This window comes from Capra hircus, chromosome 2 (assembly GCF_001704415.2).
Source record: "Capra hircus breed San Clemente chromosome 2, ASM170441v1, whole genome shotgun sequence".
Lineage (NCBI taxonomy): Eukaryota > Metazoa > Chordata > Mammalia > Artiodactyla > Bovidae > Capra > Capra hircus.
The window spans coordinates 19,511,416-19,526,043 of NC_030809.1; the positions used below are offsets into that span (position 1 = coordinate 19,511,416).

General features: G+C 39.1%; 1 protein-coding gene across 3 annotated transcripts in view; it reads left to right on the forward strand.

The window, feature by feature from the left end:
• Positions 1-14,628, forward strand: part of SPHKAP (SPHK1 interactor, AKAP domain containing) — a 193,198-nt gene that overhangs the window by 80,229 nt on the left and 98,341 nt on the right. For all 3 annotated transcript variants that reach the window (XM_013973104.2, XM_018058678.1, XM_013973111.2), the window contains exon 3: positions 2,184-2,291. In XM_013973104.2, coding sequence (XP_013828558.2) covers positions 2,184-2,291 — 108 coding nt within the window. The remainder of the gene's footprint in view (positions 1-2,183; positions 2,292-14,628) is intronic.

The window sequence follows — 14,628 nt, forward strand, 5'->3', positions numbered from 1 at the left end:
ATATAGCACAGGAAACTCTGCTCAATACTCTGTAATAACCTAAATGAGAAAAGAATTTGAACAAGAATAGATACATATATATGCATAACTGAATCACTTTACTGTATACCTGAAACTAATGCATTGTTAACAAACTATACTTCAATATAAAATAAAAATTTTAAATTAAAAACAATTAAAAATAACTTTTTCTATTTGCTAAATTGTATTTTCAGGATATTTTGATGAAGTCTGATGCCACATAGAAACAGAAATACCAAAACTTGTGCATGTGTGCTAAGTCTCTTCAGTTATAACTGACTCTTTGTAATCTATGGACTGTGGCCCACCAGGCTCCTTTGTCTGTGGGATTCTTTAGGCAAGAATGGGAGTGGGTTGCCATTTCCTTCCCAGGGGATCTTCCCAAACCAGGGATCAAACCTGTGTCTCTTATGTCTCCTGCATTGGCAAGCGGGTTCTTCACCACTGGTGCAACTTGGGAACCCCCAACAAAATCTTAAAGCAGCTAAATAAATGTATAATTCATAAGAAAAAAGCTAAGAAAATTCTGAATACTTATTTCTTTAATCTTGAAATAGCAATTAGAGTTTAAATAGCCATAATTTATTACTTAAAAATAATTTTAAAATAAAAACAAACATACTGCATGTTAACATACATATTTTTATGGCCAATACCTATGTTTTCCAAAACAAAACAGTTTAGTGAGAAGAGTAACTTTATTTTACATTTTTAGCAGATCTCCTTAATATCTAACTTAAAAGAACTCAGCTAGACGCTCCTATTTGCTTCTGCATTTAGCCTATTACATTATCATACCTTATGTGGACCCTGGAGAACTCCACTGAGTACTCAGGAGGCAATTCAATTGAAAAGAGAAAATAAAGACAATATTACTATAAAAATAATTTGACCACTGGACTCTCTGAAAGACCCCAGGGACCTCTATGGGTCCCAACTCACACTTTAAGTACCACAATTTTTAGATAAACTCTAAGAGACCTGAGAAGTTTCATCTCCAACTTTCATCTACAGTGATAACTGAAGTCCATCCACACTGTCTCTTGGTATTGTTCTGGAAAAGAATGATGCAAATTTGTTATTTCCAGAATAATAAACCTTGAGGGGGAAAAATATTAAAATAATATCATGTTGCTAACACAAAAATGTTATAGAAAAATGTTATACAAAAATTATATTTGGTTAACTCAGTATGCAGAGACAAAAATTAAAGTATTTTTATAGAAAAAAGGAAGACAATCCTTCAGTGTGCAAATGAAATATAATTGAAGTGTCATTCTATTCTTGTGGCAGTAACCAAACTGATTAAATCTATTCTATTGTTTAAGTGAAGGTGGTTAAAGAAGAAGACATGTGCCCTAATAGAGTAGAGAGTACCAGGAGAGCACTGGAAATCTTACATGAGAAAAATCTTATACAATATTTGAATTGCATTAAAATATCAGAAGCTGAATCATTTGGTTGTTTATGAGACTACATCTTGAAACTGTTTCAGTTCAGAAATAAGATTTTTCTTTGTTTCTTTAAAATCAAAGCCCAGAAACAAGACATTTGTAAACCATATTTGGTGTTGTTAATTTGTGTATTGAAATTCACTTTTCATTACCATACTGTTTCTACAAGGGCAATGGTTGTTGTAATGCATTGATTTATTCCTAATAATTTTTAAACTTAGTGTAGTACCCTACACTAAGAACTGTGCCTTATTTCATAGATAGGTTAACACAGCTGGAAATCCAAAGAATAATAATTTCATTATTGCACCAAATGGAGAAACACTACATTTCAATCAAAAGTATTCATAGAATGTGAAAGAGCTCCAACACTTAAATGAAGTGTGATCCTCATTGCCAATTGAACCATACCCCAAACAGTCATTTGACTGCAAGTTATGCAAAAGTCACAGGTACACTGAAGTTTCCAGATGTTGAATTAGATGAGAGAAGAAACAACAATATTGACGTCAGTGCGTTCCTTTAAAGTGGATTCTTGGTTGACTATTTTACACATTTTAGAGGTGCTGTTATCCTGGAAGTATTTTATTCCCTGATATCCAGATGCTCTGAGGTCGGCAAAACGCTTCTAGATTCTTTAGAAAAGAGCTCTTTGTTTAAATAGAAGTCTTGCCAGTAGCTCTGAGAAGGTTTTCTTGGTTCCCTTAGGTTCTCCGCAGTAATAGCCTGCTGGAATCTACAGACTACTGGCTGCAGAATCAGAGAACACCCTGCCAGATTGGTTTTGTGGAAGACAAGTCTGAAAACTGCGCTTCTGTAAGTAAACACAGCTCCTGGGCTGAGGGCTGAAAAAGTGGGGAGTCGCGAACCTGTGCTCATGAGGACGTAATCGTTAAATACAGCATTGGGAAAGTAACCTTTTGAAAATACGTAATTGGTTTATACAGAAGGTGACAGGCCAAAGCTCATGATTCTTCTGCTTTTCTCATTTCAACAGGCAAATTAATCTTACCAATTCTCTATCCATGTTGTTTTTATTTTTAAAACTGAGAAAAAGATTCAGAAATAGAATTGCATGATGAGAAACAAAAGCCTGGTCAAGAGCTCTCTTAGATTCTTTTCAATATATTTTATCACTTCTTCTAATAGGTATTTTCCAACGTGAAAACTGTAAAAATGTTCTACCACTTTTATATGTTATCGTCATTATTTGAAAACCTTCTCAGCATAAGAAATTACAAGCATGAGTTTTAATATTCTGTACTGTATCTGAGCTTTACATATAAAAACCCTCCTTTTCAAGGGAAGAGATGTTCTTATAGATAAATGTTTCTTGTGGCTTAGACTGTAAAGGTATATTGTTGATATGAGAAATCAACCCTGTGATCTCTCCTTCCTTTATGAAGTAGTCTGCTTCCTGTATGTTCTACAAAGCTATATGTTTCATTTTAACTGAAATTACCTAGCTCTTATGGGGTCATAATTACAGAAATTGGGGGAGAATATTTCCAAAGAGGAGAGAAATGTAATTCTCATGACTAAGTTGAGAGCATCAGCTCAGAGCTATTCCTAGAGGTAAGTTGCATGCCAGCATTTCTGTTAAAAGAAAAAAAAAAGGGGGGGTGGGGGAGCTGAAAATGGGATGGAGAAGCTTTTTATATATAATGAGCAGAACCAGAACTGGCAGACAGAGAATGTAAAACATTTCACACTGCAGAGTCTCATAGCCCAAGGAAAACAGAGTCCATTCAACACACTTAATTCAATCTCTTTGTTTAGGCAAAATGATTTGATTGTGCTGTTTGGGGGACTTTTTAATCCTTTGTCCAGAAAAACAGTTGATGACTAAAAATCTTTGGTGAAAACAAAAAGGATTAGGTGGTGAGTTATTTAACAGGGATACCTTCTTTGGAAATTCAGTTCTAAGATGAGGTAGAAAATTCAGGCATTTGCTGATACTAATCTCTAATTATACAGCTATGAATTGCAAAAGGGAGAGAAATGGAGAGGAAAAGCTATCAGCATCTACACTTCAGTCAAAGGCTTCATCCAGGCAGCTCCTATATAAAGGAGTCTGTCATTTGCAGCAGGCACAAAAGTTGAGGCACAACAATTGCATAATAAAAGGCAAGGAGCTCTTTTCTAAACTTTATATTTTGGGAATCTGTATTGAAGATCTACAGTTAGGAAAAAAAAAAAAGTTAAGATTACCATTGGATCTTAGATCTCCCTAAGCGTAAGAAAGTTCTATTCACAACCCCTGCCCCAATCTCAAGGAACTCACATTCGGACATAAAACTGTATGACTTTCTTTCTTAATTCTTTGTCCCTTCACTGTTGCAGATGACGTTGGTGAGTTTGAGCTAGCTGATTCATACTGTTTTTCTATTCTTCCCCAAAGGGGGAAAAATCTAAACGCAAATAGAAGACATACTGGAAGGTTTATTTTTCTGCAAGAGTTTATAATAAATGAAACCGACTCAAATGTTAAACATTGCCCATGACTCTAAACTTTAAAGAAATTTCAGAATCTCTATGAAAAATAAACTCTAATCTCCTAAAAAGTACTTTGCAGTTTACTTTTTCTTAGTTTACAAGTCCTTTCTCTCTTAGTTAACATAGAGACAGAGTCTAGACCTGGACATTGCTGAAGTGACACTTATCTAGAGGGAAACAGCTGATCTACAGCAGTGGTTGGCCTTCCCCTGGTGGCCCAGCGGTACAGAATCCACCTGCCAATGCAGGAGACGAAAGAAATTCGGGTTCAATCCCTGGGTCAGGAGGGAAGACCTCCAGGAGATGAAAACAGCAACCCACTCCAATATTCTTGCCTGAAAAATCCCCTGGAGAAAGGAGCCAGGTGGGCTGTAGTCCATGGTGTCGCCAAAGACTCAGACATGATTTAGTGACCAAACAACAGCAACAACACAGCACTGGTTGACAGGACAAGAATTTCTTGCCCAAAACAGCTACACACAAGGAATAAGTAGCCACATGGTCAGGGGAAAAGTACGCAATTCCTCTTCCAGACAAATTCTCCTCAGTAGGATAAACATGAAAGTGTAATTTAAGGAAACCATAATACTGAGTTTTTAAATAATATCTTCATTAAAGTCTAGTTTAAGAATTATTCTAAAGAGATCATCCTGAATCTACATCTATTAATAAATAATCACAACTGAATTCTGAGGACCTTCTAGCAAAGTTTCCTCATATTTTATTACTTTGTACTCTGCTCTAACTCTGGGGGGTCCTCCACTGTGTTAATTGTTGCTTCTTTAACTCATTTGTTCCAGATCAGACTTTGTATGTTGGTTTGTTATCCATCATGCTAAACTCTAAGTATCTGGATTTGCAGTTTCTCAGAACTAAGTGTCTCAGAGTACCAATATTTTCTGAAGACAAGATGTTCATTTAAAATTTTTACCGAAGGACAGTCTCAGGCATGGAAACCCTTCAGGGTGTTATGGGCATGGGTCAGTACAGCTGTTTGTTCTCAAGCATCAAACGAGCCTCACAAATCAGATTTGATCATTATCTCAGTAAAGAACTGCTTTCACTTCACAGCTAAAATGATGTGTCTTAGTGAGCTGTCTGAAACTATCAGAAATACGATAAGTGCTTTATCATGATCTATATGGGAAAAGAATCTTAAAAAGAGTGGATATATGTATATGTATAACTGATTCGCATTGCCTTACAGCAGAAACTAACACAACATTTTAAGTCAACTATGTTCCAATTAAAAATCAAAAATATAATAATAAAATTAAAAAAGAAATGCGATAGGCAAGCCAAACTTGAGAGAAATCTGACTCAGAAGCTCCCTGAAAGTCACTCTTAATATTTTTTCCAAAAGAGATTAAATATGAAAACTGTGGTTTTGCTTTTGTAAATAGAGGTGGCTTCCCAGATGGCTCAGTGGGTTCAGAATCTGGCTGTAATGCAGGGGACACAGGAGGTGTGGATTCGATCCCTGGTCAGGAAGATCCTCTGGAGGACAGAATGGCAACCTGATCCAGTACTCTTGCCTGGAAAATCCCATGGACAGAGGAACCTGGTGGGCTACAGTCCACAGGATCACAAAGAGTCCGACATGACTGAACAACTGAGCACAGAGCACAATCAAATTACATTATGGTTTTTTATTTCTGATTTGCCGTTCTGAGGGAAAGAAGCATATATCAGCCTTGGAGATTTTTTTAATCTAATTATTTAAAGAGGAATGTAGAATAATAACACTGGAAGCCAATATCTAAATCCAGAAGCTGAGGCATTATCTTAGTAGAAATCCTTAACTCGAGAGGTCCTTAACTTGAGTGGACGTTTTAGGAAGCCTGACATTTTTAAATTAAAAACTAATTTAGTTACTTTTTAACCCCCTATTTCTCTTTCAGTTCAATTCAGTCGCTCAGTTGCGTTTGACTCTTTTCGACCTGGAGGACTGCAGCATGCCAGGCTTCCATATCCATCACCAACTCCCAGAGCTTGCTCAAACTCATGTCCATTGAGTCAGTGATGCCATCCAACCATCTCATCCTCTGTCATCCCCTTCTCCTCCTGCCTTCAATCTTTCCCAGCATCAAGGTCTTTTCCAATGAGTCAGTTCCTCACATCAGGTGGCCAATGCATCAGTCCTTCCAATGAATATTCAGGACTGATTTCTTTTAGGATTGAATGGTTTGATCTCCTTGCTATCCAAGGGACTCTCAAGAGTCTTCTCCAACACCACAGCTTAAAAGCATCAATTTTTCAGCACTTAGCATTCTTTATAGTCCAACTCTCATATCTATACATGACTACTGGAAAAAACGTAGCTTTGACTACATGGACCTTTGTTGGCAAAGTAATGTTTCTCTGCTTTTTAATATGCTGTCTAGGTTGGCCATAGCTTTTCTTCCAAGGAGCAACCATCTTTTAATTTCATGACTTCAGTCATGAAAATCATCTGCAGTGATTTTAGAGGCTAAGAAAATAAACTCTGTCACTGGTTCCATTGTTTCCCTATCAATTTACCATGAAGTGATGGAACCAGATGCCATGATCTTCATTGCTTGAATATTGAGATTTAAGTCAGCTTTTTCACTCTCGTCTTTCACTTGCACAAAAGGCTCTTCAGTTCCTCTTTGTTTTCTGCCTTATAGGTGGTGTCATCTGTAAATCTGAGATTATTGATATTTCTCCCAGCAATCTTGATTCCAGCCTGTGTATCATCCAGCCTGGCATTTCTCATGATAGACTCTGCATATAAGTTAAGTAAGCAGGGTGACAATATACAGCCTTGGCATACTCCTTTCCCCATTTGGAACCAGTTTGTTGTTCCATGTCCAGTTCTAACTGTTGCTTCTTGACCTGCATGCAGGTTTCTCAGGAGGCAGGTCAGGTGGTATTCCCATCTGTTTAAGAATTTTCCACAGTTTGTTGTAATCCACACAAAGACTTTGGTGTAGTCAATAAAGCAGAAGTAGATGTTTTTCTGGAACTCTCCTGCTTTTTCTATGATCCAACGAATGGCAATTTGATCTCTGGACCTCTGCCTTTTCTAAATCCAGCCTGACCATCTGGAAGTTATCAGTTCACGTACTGTTGAAGGCTAGCTTGGAGATTTTTTTGCATTCTTTGCTAGCTCACATACTTTGCTAGCGTGTAAGATGAGTGCAATTGTGTGGTAGTTTGAATATTCTGTGGCATTGCCTTTCTTTGAGATTGGAATGCAAATTGACCTTTTTTCTGTGCTGTGGCCACTGCTGAGCTTTCCAACTTTGCTGGCATATTGAGTGCAGCACTTTAACAGATAGCATCATCTTTTAAGACTTGAAATAGCTCAGCAGAATTCCATCAGCTACACTAGCTTTGTTCATAGTTACCCTTCCTCTGGCCCCCTTGACTTCAAACTCGAGAATGTCTGGCTCTAGGTGAGTGATCACACCATCATGTCTATATGGGTCATTAAGTTCTTTTTTGTATAGTTTTTCTGTGCATTCTTGCCACCTTTTCTTAATATCTTCTGCTTCTGTTAAGTCCATACCATTTCTGTCCTTTATTGTGCCCATCTTTGCGTGAAATGTTCCATTTGTATCTCTAATTTTTTCGAAGAGTTCTCTAGTCTTTCCCATTCTGTTGTTTTCCTCTGTTTCTTTGTATTGGTCACTGAGGAAGGCTTTCTTATCTCTCCTTGCTATTCTTTGGAACTCTGCATTCAGATGGGTCTATCTTTCCTTTTCTCTTTTGCCTTTAGCTTCTCTTCTGAGCTACTTGTAGGGCCTCCTCAGACAAACATTTTGTCTTTTTGCATTTCTTTTCCATGGGGATGGTCTTGATCCCTGTCTCCTGTACAGTGTCACATAGTTCTTCAGGCATTCCTCTATCAGATCTAATCCCGTGAATCTATTTGTCACTTCCACTGTATAATCGTAAGGGATTTGATTTAGGTCATACCTGAATGGTCTAGTGGTTTTTCCCTACTTTCTTCAATTTAAGTCTGAATTTGGCAATAAGGAGTTCATGATCTGAGCCACATCCTGGTCTTGTTTTTGATGACTGTATAGAGCTTCTCCTATCATTTTGCCTTTTCATGCTGTTCATGGGGTTCTCAAGGCAAGAATACTGAAGTGGCTTGCCATTCCCTTCTCCAGTGGACCAGGTTCTGTCAGACCTATCCACCATGACCCGCCTGTCTTGGGTTGGCCTGCAGACATGGCTTGGTTTCATTGAGTTAGACAAGGCTGTGGTCCTAGTGTGATTAGATTGACTAGTTTTCTGTGAGTATGGTTTCATTGTGTCTACCCTCTGATGCCCTCTTGCAACCCCTACCATCTTACTTGGGTTTCTCTTACCTTGGGCATGGGGTATCTCTTCACGGCTGCTCCAGCAAAGCACAGCCGCTGCTCCTTACCTTGGATGAGGTGTATCTCCTTACCACCGCTGTTCCTGACCTTCAACGTGGGAAATGCTGGACTGGAAGAAACACAAGCTGGAATCAAGATTGCCGGGAGAAATGTCAATAACCTCAGATATGCAGATGACACCACCCTTATGGCAGAAAGTGAAGAGGAGCTAAAAAGCCTCTTGATGAAAGTGAAAGAGGAGAGTGAAAAAGTTGGCTTAAATCTCAACATTCAGAAAACGAAGATCGTGGCATCTGATCCCATCACTTCATGGGAAATAGATGGAGAAACAGTGGAAACAGTGTCAGACTTTATTTTTTGGGGCTCCAAAATCACCGCAGATGGTGACTGCAGCCATGAAATTAAAAGACGCTTACTCCTTGGAAGAAAAGTTATGACCAACCTAGAACATATTCAAAAGCAGAGACATTACTTTGCCGACTAAGGTCCGTCTAGTCAAGGCTATGGTTTTTCCTGTGGTCATGTATGGATGTGAGAGTTGGACTGTGAAGAAGGCTGAGTGCCGAAGAATTGTTGCTTTTGAACTGTGGTGTTGGAGAAGACTCTTGAGAGTCCCTTGGACTGCAAGGAGATCCAACCAGTCCATTCTGAAGGAGATCAACCCTGGGATTTCTTTGGAGGGAATGATGCTGAAGCTGAAACTCCAGTACTTTTGCCACCTCATGTGAAGAGTTGACTCATTGGAAAAGACTCTGATGCTGGGAGGGATTGGGGGCAGTAGGAGAAGGGGACGACCCAGGATGAGATGGCCGGATGGCATCACAGACTCGATGGACATGAGTCTGAGTGAACTCCGGGAGTTGGTGATGGACAGGGAGGCCTGGCGTGCTGCGATTCATGCGGTAGCAAAGAGTGGGACACGACTGAGCAACTGAACTGAACTGATAGAGCTTCATCTTTGGCTGCAAAGAATATAATCAATCTGATTTTAGTATTGACCATTTGGTGATGTCCATGTATAGAGTCATCTCTTGTGTTGTTGGAAGAGGGTGTTTGCTATGACCAGTGAATTCTCTTGGCAAAACTCTGTTAGCCTTTGCCCTGCTTCATTTTGTACTCCCAAGGCCAAACTTGCCTGTTACTCCAGGTATCTCTTGACTTCCTAGTTTTGCATTCCAGTCCCCTATGATGAGGCTTCCCTGGTGGCTCAGAGGTTAAAGCATCTGCCCCCAATGTGGGAGACCCCAGTTTGATCCCTGGGTCGGGAAGATCCCTTGGAGAAGGAAATGGCTACCCACTCCAGTATTCTTGCCTGGAGAATCCCATGGACAGAGGAGCCTACAGTCCACAGGGCTACAGTCCACAGGGTCACAAAGAGTCGGACACAACTGAGCGACTTCACTTCACTTCACTTCACTTCACTCCCCCTATGATGAAAAGGACATCTTTTTTGGGTGTTAGTTCTAGAAGTTCACCATCTGAGCCACATAGAACAATCAGGGCCTCATAGAACCATTCAACTTCAGCTTCTTCAGCATTAGTGGTTGGGACATAGACTTGGATTACTGTGATATTGAATGGTTTGCCTTGGAAACCAACAGAGATCATTCTGTCATTTTTGAGACAGCACACAAGTACTACATTTTGAACTCTTCTGTTGACTATGATGGCTACTCCATTTATTTTAAGGGATTCTTGCCTGCAGTAGCAGATATAATGGTCATCTGAGTTAAATTCACCCATTCCAGTCCATTTTAGTTTGCTGATTGCTAAAATGCCAGTGTTCATTCTTGCCATCTCCTGTTTGACCACTTCCAATACCTTGATTCATGGACCTAACATTCAGATTCCTGTGCAATATTACTCTTTACAGCATCAGACCTTGCTTCTATCACCAGTCACATCCACGACTGGGCATTCTTTTCACTTTGGCTCTGCCTCTTCATTCTTTCTGGAGTTGTTTCTCCACTGATCTCCAGTAGCATATTGGGCACCTACTGAGCTGGGGAGTTCATCTTTCTGGGTCCTATCTTTTTGCCTTTTCATACTGTTCATGGGGTTCTCAAGGCAGGAATACTGAAGTGGTTTGCCATTCCCTTCTCCAGTGGACCATGTTTTGTCAGAACTCTCCACCATGACCCGTCTGTCTTGGGTGGCCCTACATGGCATGGCTCATAGGTTCCTTGAGTTAGACAAGGCTGTGGTCGATGTGATCAGTTTGCTTAGTTTTCTGTGATTGTGGTTTTCATTCTGTCGGCCCCTTGATGAATAAGGATAAGAGACTTATCATTTTGCTCTTTACTAGAATTTAATTTCTAATTTTTCCAGAACTATCTTTTGGTTCAATGCTTCATTAAAATTGCCTTGAAATTCATGTTATTTCTATTCATAGTTACAGTCAGCTCTTTCCTTACTGATCATTTTAAGACTTTTGGCTATCACCCTACAAATAAATTATACCCTCTAGCATGCATTTTAACTGATGAATCTTGGCATTTGAAAATGTTTTGCATTTGCCTTAAATTTGTGAATAAATTAATAAGATTTTCAAGCAGTCTTTAAAATTTCAGACATGATTGTGAAACTAGGAAGATATTTGACAGCTGTTCAATGGGTCTCTGATGTGAATGAAACCCAGGGGCAACAATGACAGAATGGTATCTTGAATGACTGCTTTTTATTGTATATTATTTCTCTAAATATGTACCTAGTCTTTTCTGAAATTTAGTAGAAAAGTTAAGGAAGAGACAAATAGCCCACTTGATAAGTTGGTCTATGGAAAAATCTAGGTTTACATGATTAAGGAAATATAAAATGTGGAGAGATATTTACATGATCTGGTACAGATATTTACCAAGTTTTCAAGGAACTATTAATGTGTTTTTCCCCCCTAAAAGAATAAGCTTTGGAACTTCCTTTTTAATTCTTTAACTTTAGGCTTACAGAAAAGTTGCATGAAGAGTGCAAAGAATTCACAGATTCCTGAAATGCAAAAATGTTACTGTAGTTATTTCACCCTCTCCTTTGTGCATGTATATGCATCTGTGTGTTAATATACATAGGTGCTTTTTTTCCTAAAACTTTTGAGAATGACACGATGCCCGTTAATCCCTGCATACTTCGGTGTGAAATGTAAATATTTGAAATTCAAGTGGAACCCAGAGTTGCAGAAACCCTTGTTTAGACGAGGAACTCAGTTACCCACCGCACAATGGTATTCTTTAAATATTTATTCAGCAGTTTTCAAGGAGAAGCTACATTCTGCCTGCAAAAAGTGAAAAATCAAAGGATGATGATGGAAATCAGACAGACTGAGCAAAACAAAAGCTCTAGATAAAACAGACAAAGCAAAGCAGCGTGAGGGCAGTAGAGCTGGACCATGCGACCTCACTCACCTGGGCAGTAGCTTCAGAGACATCTTAAAAATCCAAGCATCCTTGGAGAAAACTTTTGTCTCTCAGTCAAATGAAAGTTTCACTGAACCTTCCCAAGCTTTTAGAAGCTAGTGAATTACAAAGTCACAGAGGGATGGTAGGGAAAAGAGTTTCCCACAAATCAAGTAGGTGGTTCTACATCTATGAAGGTCATGTGCAAGGAACCAAAACCTAGAAGAGTGATCAATCAAACTGAGAAGAAGCTTTTGATAAATAATTTGAGGGCTGAATCTAAACTGTGCGGCCAGTCAGTACTGTAGTAGTTTGGAGGTCAGATGGTACAGAATCTGCCTGTGATGCAGGAAACCTGGATCTGATCCCTGTGTCAGAAGATCCCCTGGAGAAGGAAATGGCAACGCACTCCAGTATTCTTGCCTGGAGAAACCCATGAACAGGGGGTTGCAGGGAGCTGGACACGACTGAGCTACTAACACTTTCACACTTTGACTTTCAATTTGGGAGTAAGTCTTAGGCTCAGTCCATACATTTATCAGTGTCTTAGATCCTGAAACTGTTCAGGAGGACATTTTTATAAGTGTACTTTGATTGACAATTGAGTGCAAATTCTATGTCTTAAAGCTCAGTCATGTCTGACTGTGACTCCATAGACTGCAGCCCACCAGGCTCCTCCTAAGTTGTAGGTAAAATGATACATAATAAAAATTAAGATCATTGACTTTGTTTACTGTCCCAGAAATTACAATGTATGTGCTCAGATTTTCAGTCGTGTCTGACTCTTTGCAGCTTTATGGACTGTAGCCCACCGGGCTCCTCTGTCCATGGGATTTCCTAGGAAAGAATACTGGAATTGTTGTTATTGTTGAGTCGCTCAGTCAGGTCCGACTCTTTACAACCTCAAGGACTACAGCACCCCAGACTTCCCTGTCCTTCACCATCTCCCGAATCTTGCTCAAACTCATGTCCATTGAGTCATGAGTGATGCCATCCAACTGTATCATCCTGTGTTGTCACCTTCTCCTCCTGCCTTCAATCTCTCCCAGCTTCAGGGTCTTTTCTAATGTGTCAGCCTTTCACATCAGATGGCCAAATTATTGGAGCTTCTGCTTCACCATCAATCCTTCCAATGAATATTCAGAATTAATTTCCTTTAGGATTGACTGGTTTGTTCTCCTTGCAGTCCAAGGGACTCTCAAGAGTCTTCTCCAACACCACAGTTAAAAAGCATCAATTCTTCGGCATTCAGCCTTCTTTATGGTCCAACTCTCACATCCATACATGACTACTGGAAAAACCATAGCTTTGACTATATGGACTTTTGTTAGAAAAGTAGATTGCCAGTTTATCTAAGCATTAAATAAGTGGAATCAGACTTGTAATAATTTCTAAGAGAAACCAAGGCTCCCAGTGTAATTATTTATTTTAAATATGCTTGGAAACTGTGCACATTATGTATTAAACAAAACACTTTAATGAATTGAATGAAAAAAAGAAGTCAAGGATAACTGCTATGTTTTTGACATAAGCTCTTAGGTGGATTTAAGTTACCTTCATGGGGGAGACTAAAGGGAGAAGTAGTTGGAAGTAGGAGGAGGGAGATGATTCTGAGTGTCTTTTAATTATCTAGGTAGAAATGTCATAACTTGGTAGGTGGATGTACAAATAGGAATTGTTGGCAAGATTAAGGAGAGAGAGAAGAGATTTGAGGGCATAAAGTAGAGATCAGTCACACCAGGGAGAGTGTGTAGAAGAAGGGAGCTTGTAACTGTGAGCTGGAGTATTCTGATAAGTGCTCATACAAGGATCTCCATCTCCCAAGTTCCCCCCGAAAGCAAGATTAATTTTTAAGCATGTAAGTCTGAATTTCAAATACACAATGAAGTGTTTTATGTATCCTGGTTATTTTTGTCACTAAAAATACAGACAGATGAATAGATCTGAATGTACTTTTAAACTTGGGTGTTCAAACCGTTCTCAGTTTTTTTTTTTAATTCATTTTGCCAGAAGAATCTCATTATTAAAATAGCTCAGAATAGCTTTGAATTTCATAGTTCAAACAATTCCTGCAATTACAACAATTTTCCTTTGAATAGAAAGCCAATCAGTCAACAAACACCAAGAGCAGTAAACACTGTTTCTCATTAAAATACCTTTAAGCTTCAAGGATATTTATTACATAGTTTATGTATCTCTTTAGCAGAATGATTTGTTTTGGTAACATGTCTTTCTTGATCAGTTATTCCAAAATCCCAGGAAAACTAGACAGAAGTAACAGCATTAATTTTTTTTTTTCATAACTTAGAGTCTAAAGGTTAAAAACAAATAAATAAGAGGAAGAAACAAAGTGTGCCCGTCTAATGACCACCATAGGATGTCTGGTTTCAGTTCCAAGCCTCTGGGCTATTATTTCTCTTTTATAATAATGACACAAGCTCACCCCTAGACCTTTATTAGAGATGAGAAGGTGCTTCAAGCAGAACTGCTGCCCTTCTACCCTTTATATTACACTCTTTTAAAGACCAGAGACAGCCCTCACTATATATTCCAAACAGTGCCTGGCAGGTCAGCTGGTTCATAGCTTCTATGGTGTCAGTGGAATTTAATTGGATTATCTGGAGGCATTCAGTGTACTTGCCAGAATCATCTGAATTAGCTGAAAAGAGTGAAGGAAAGTTTGTCCATTGCTAAGTTATGCCTTGTGGGCTTCCCAGGTGGCTCAGGGCTAAAAAGTCTGCCCGCAATGCAAGAGATGCACGTTTGATCCCTGGGTCAGGAAGATCTCCTGGAGAAGGAAATGGCAACCCACTCCAGTATTCTTGCCTGGGAAATCCCATGGATAGAGGAGCCTGTCAGGCTATAGTCCATGGGGTCGCAAAGAGTCAGACACAGCTTGGCGACTAAAGAACAGCAACA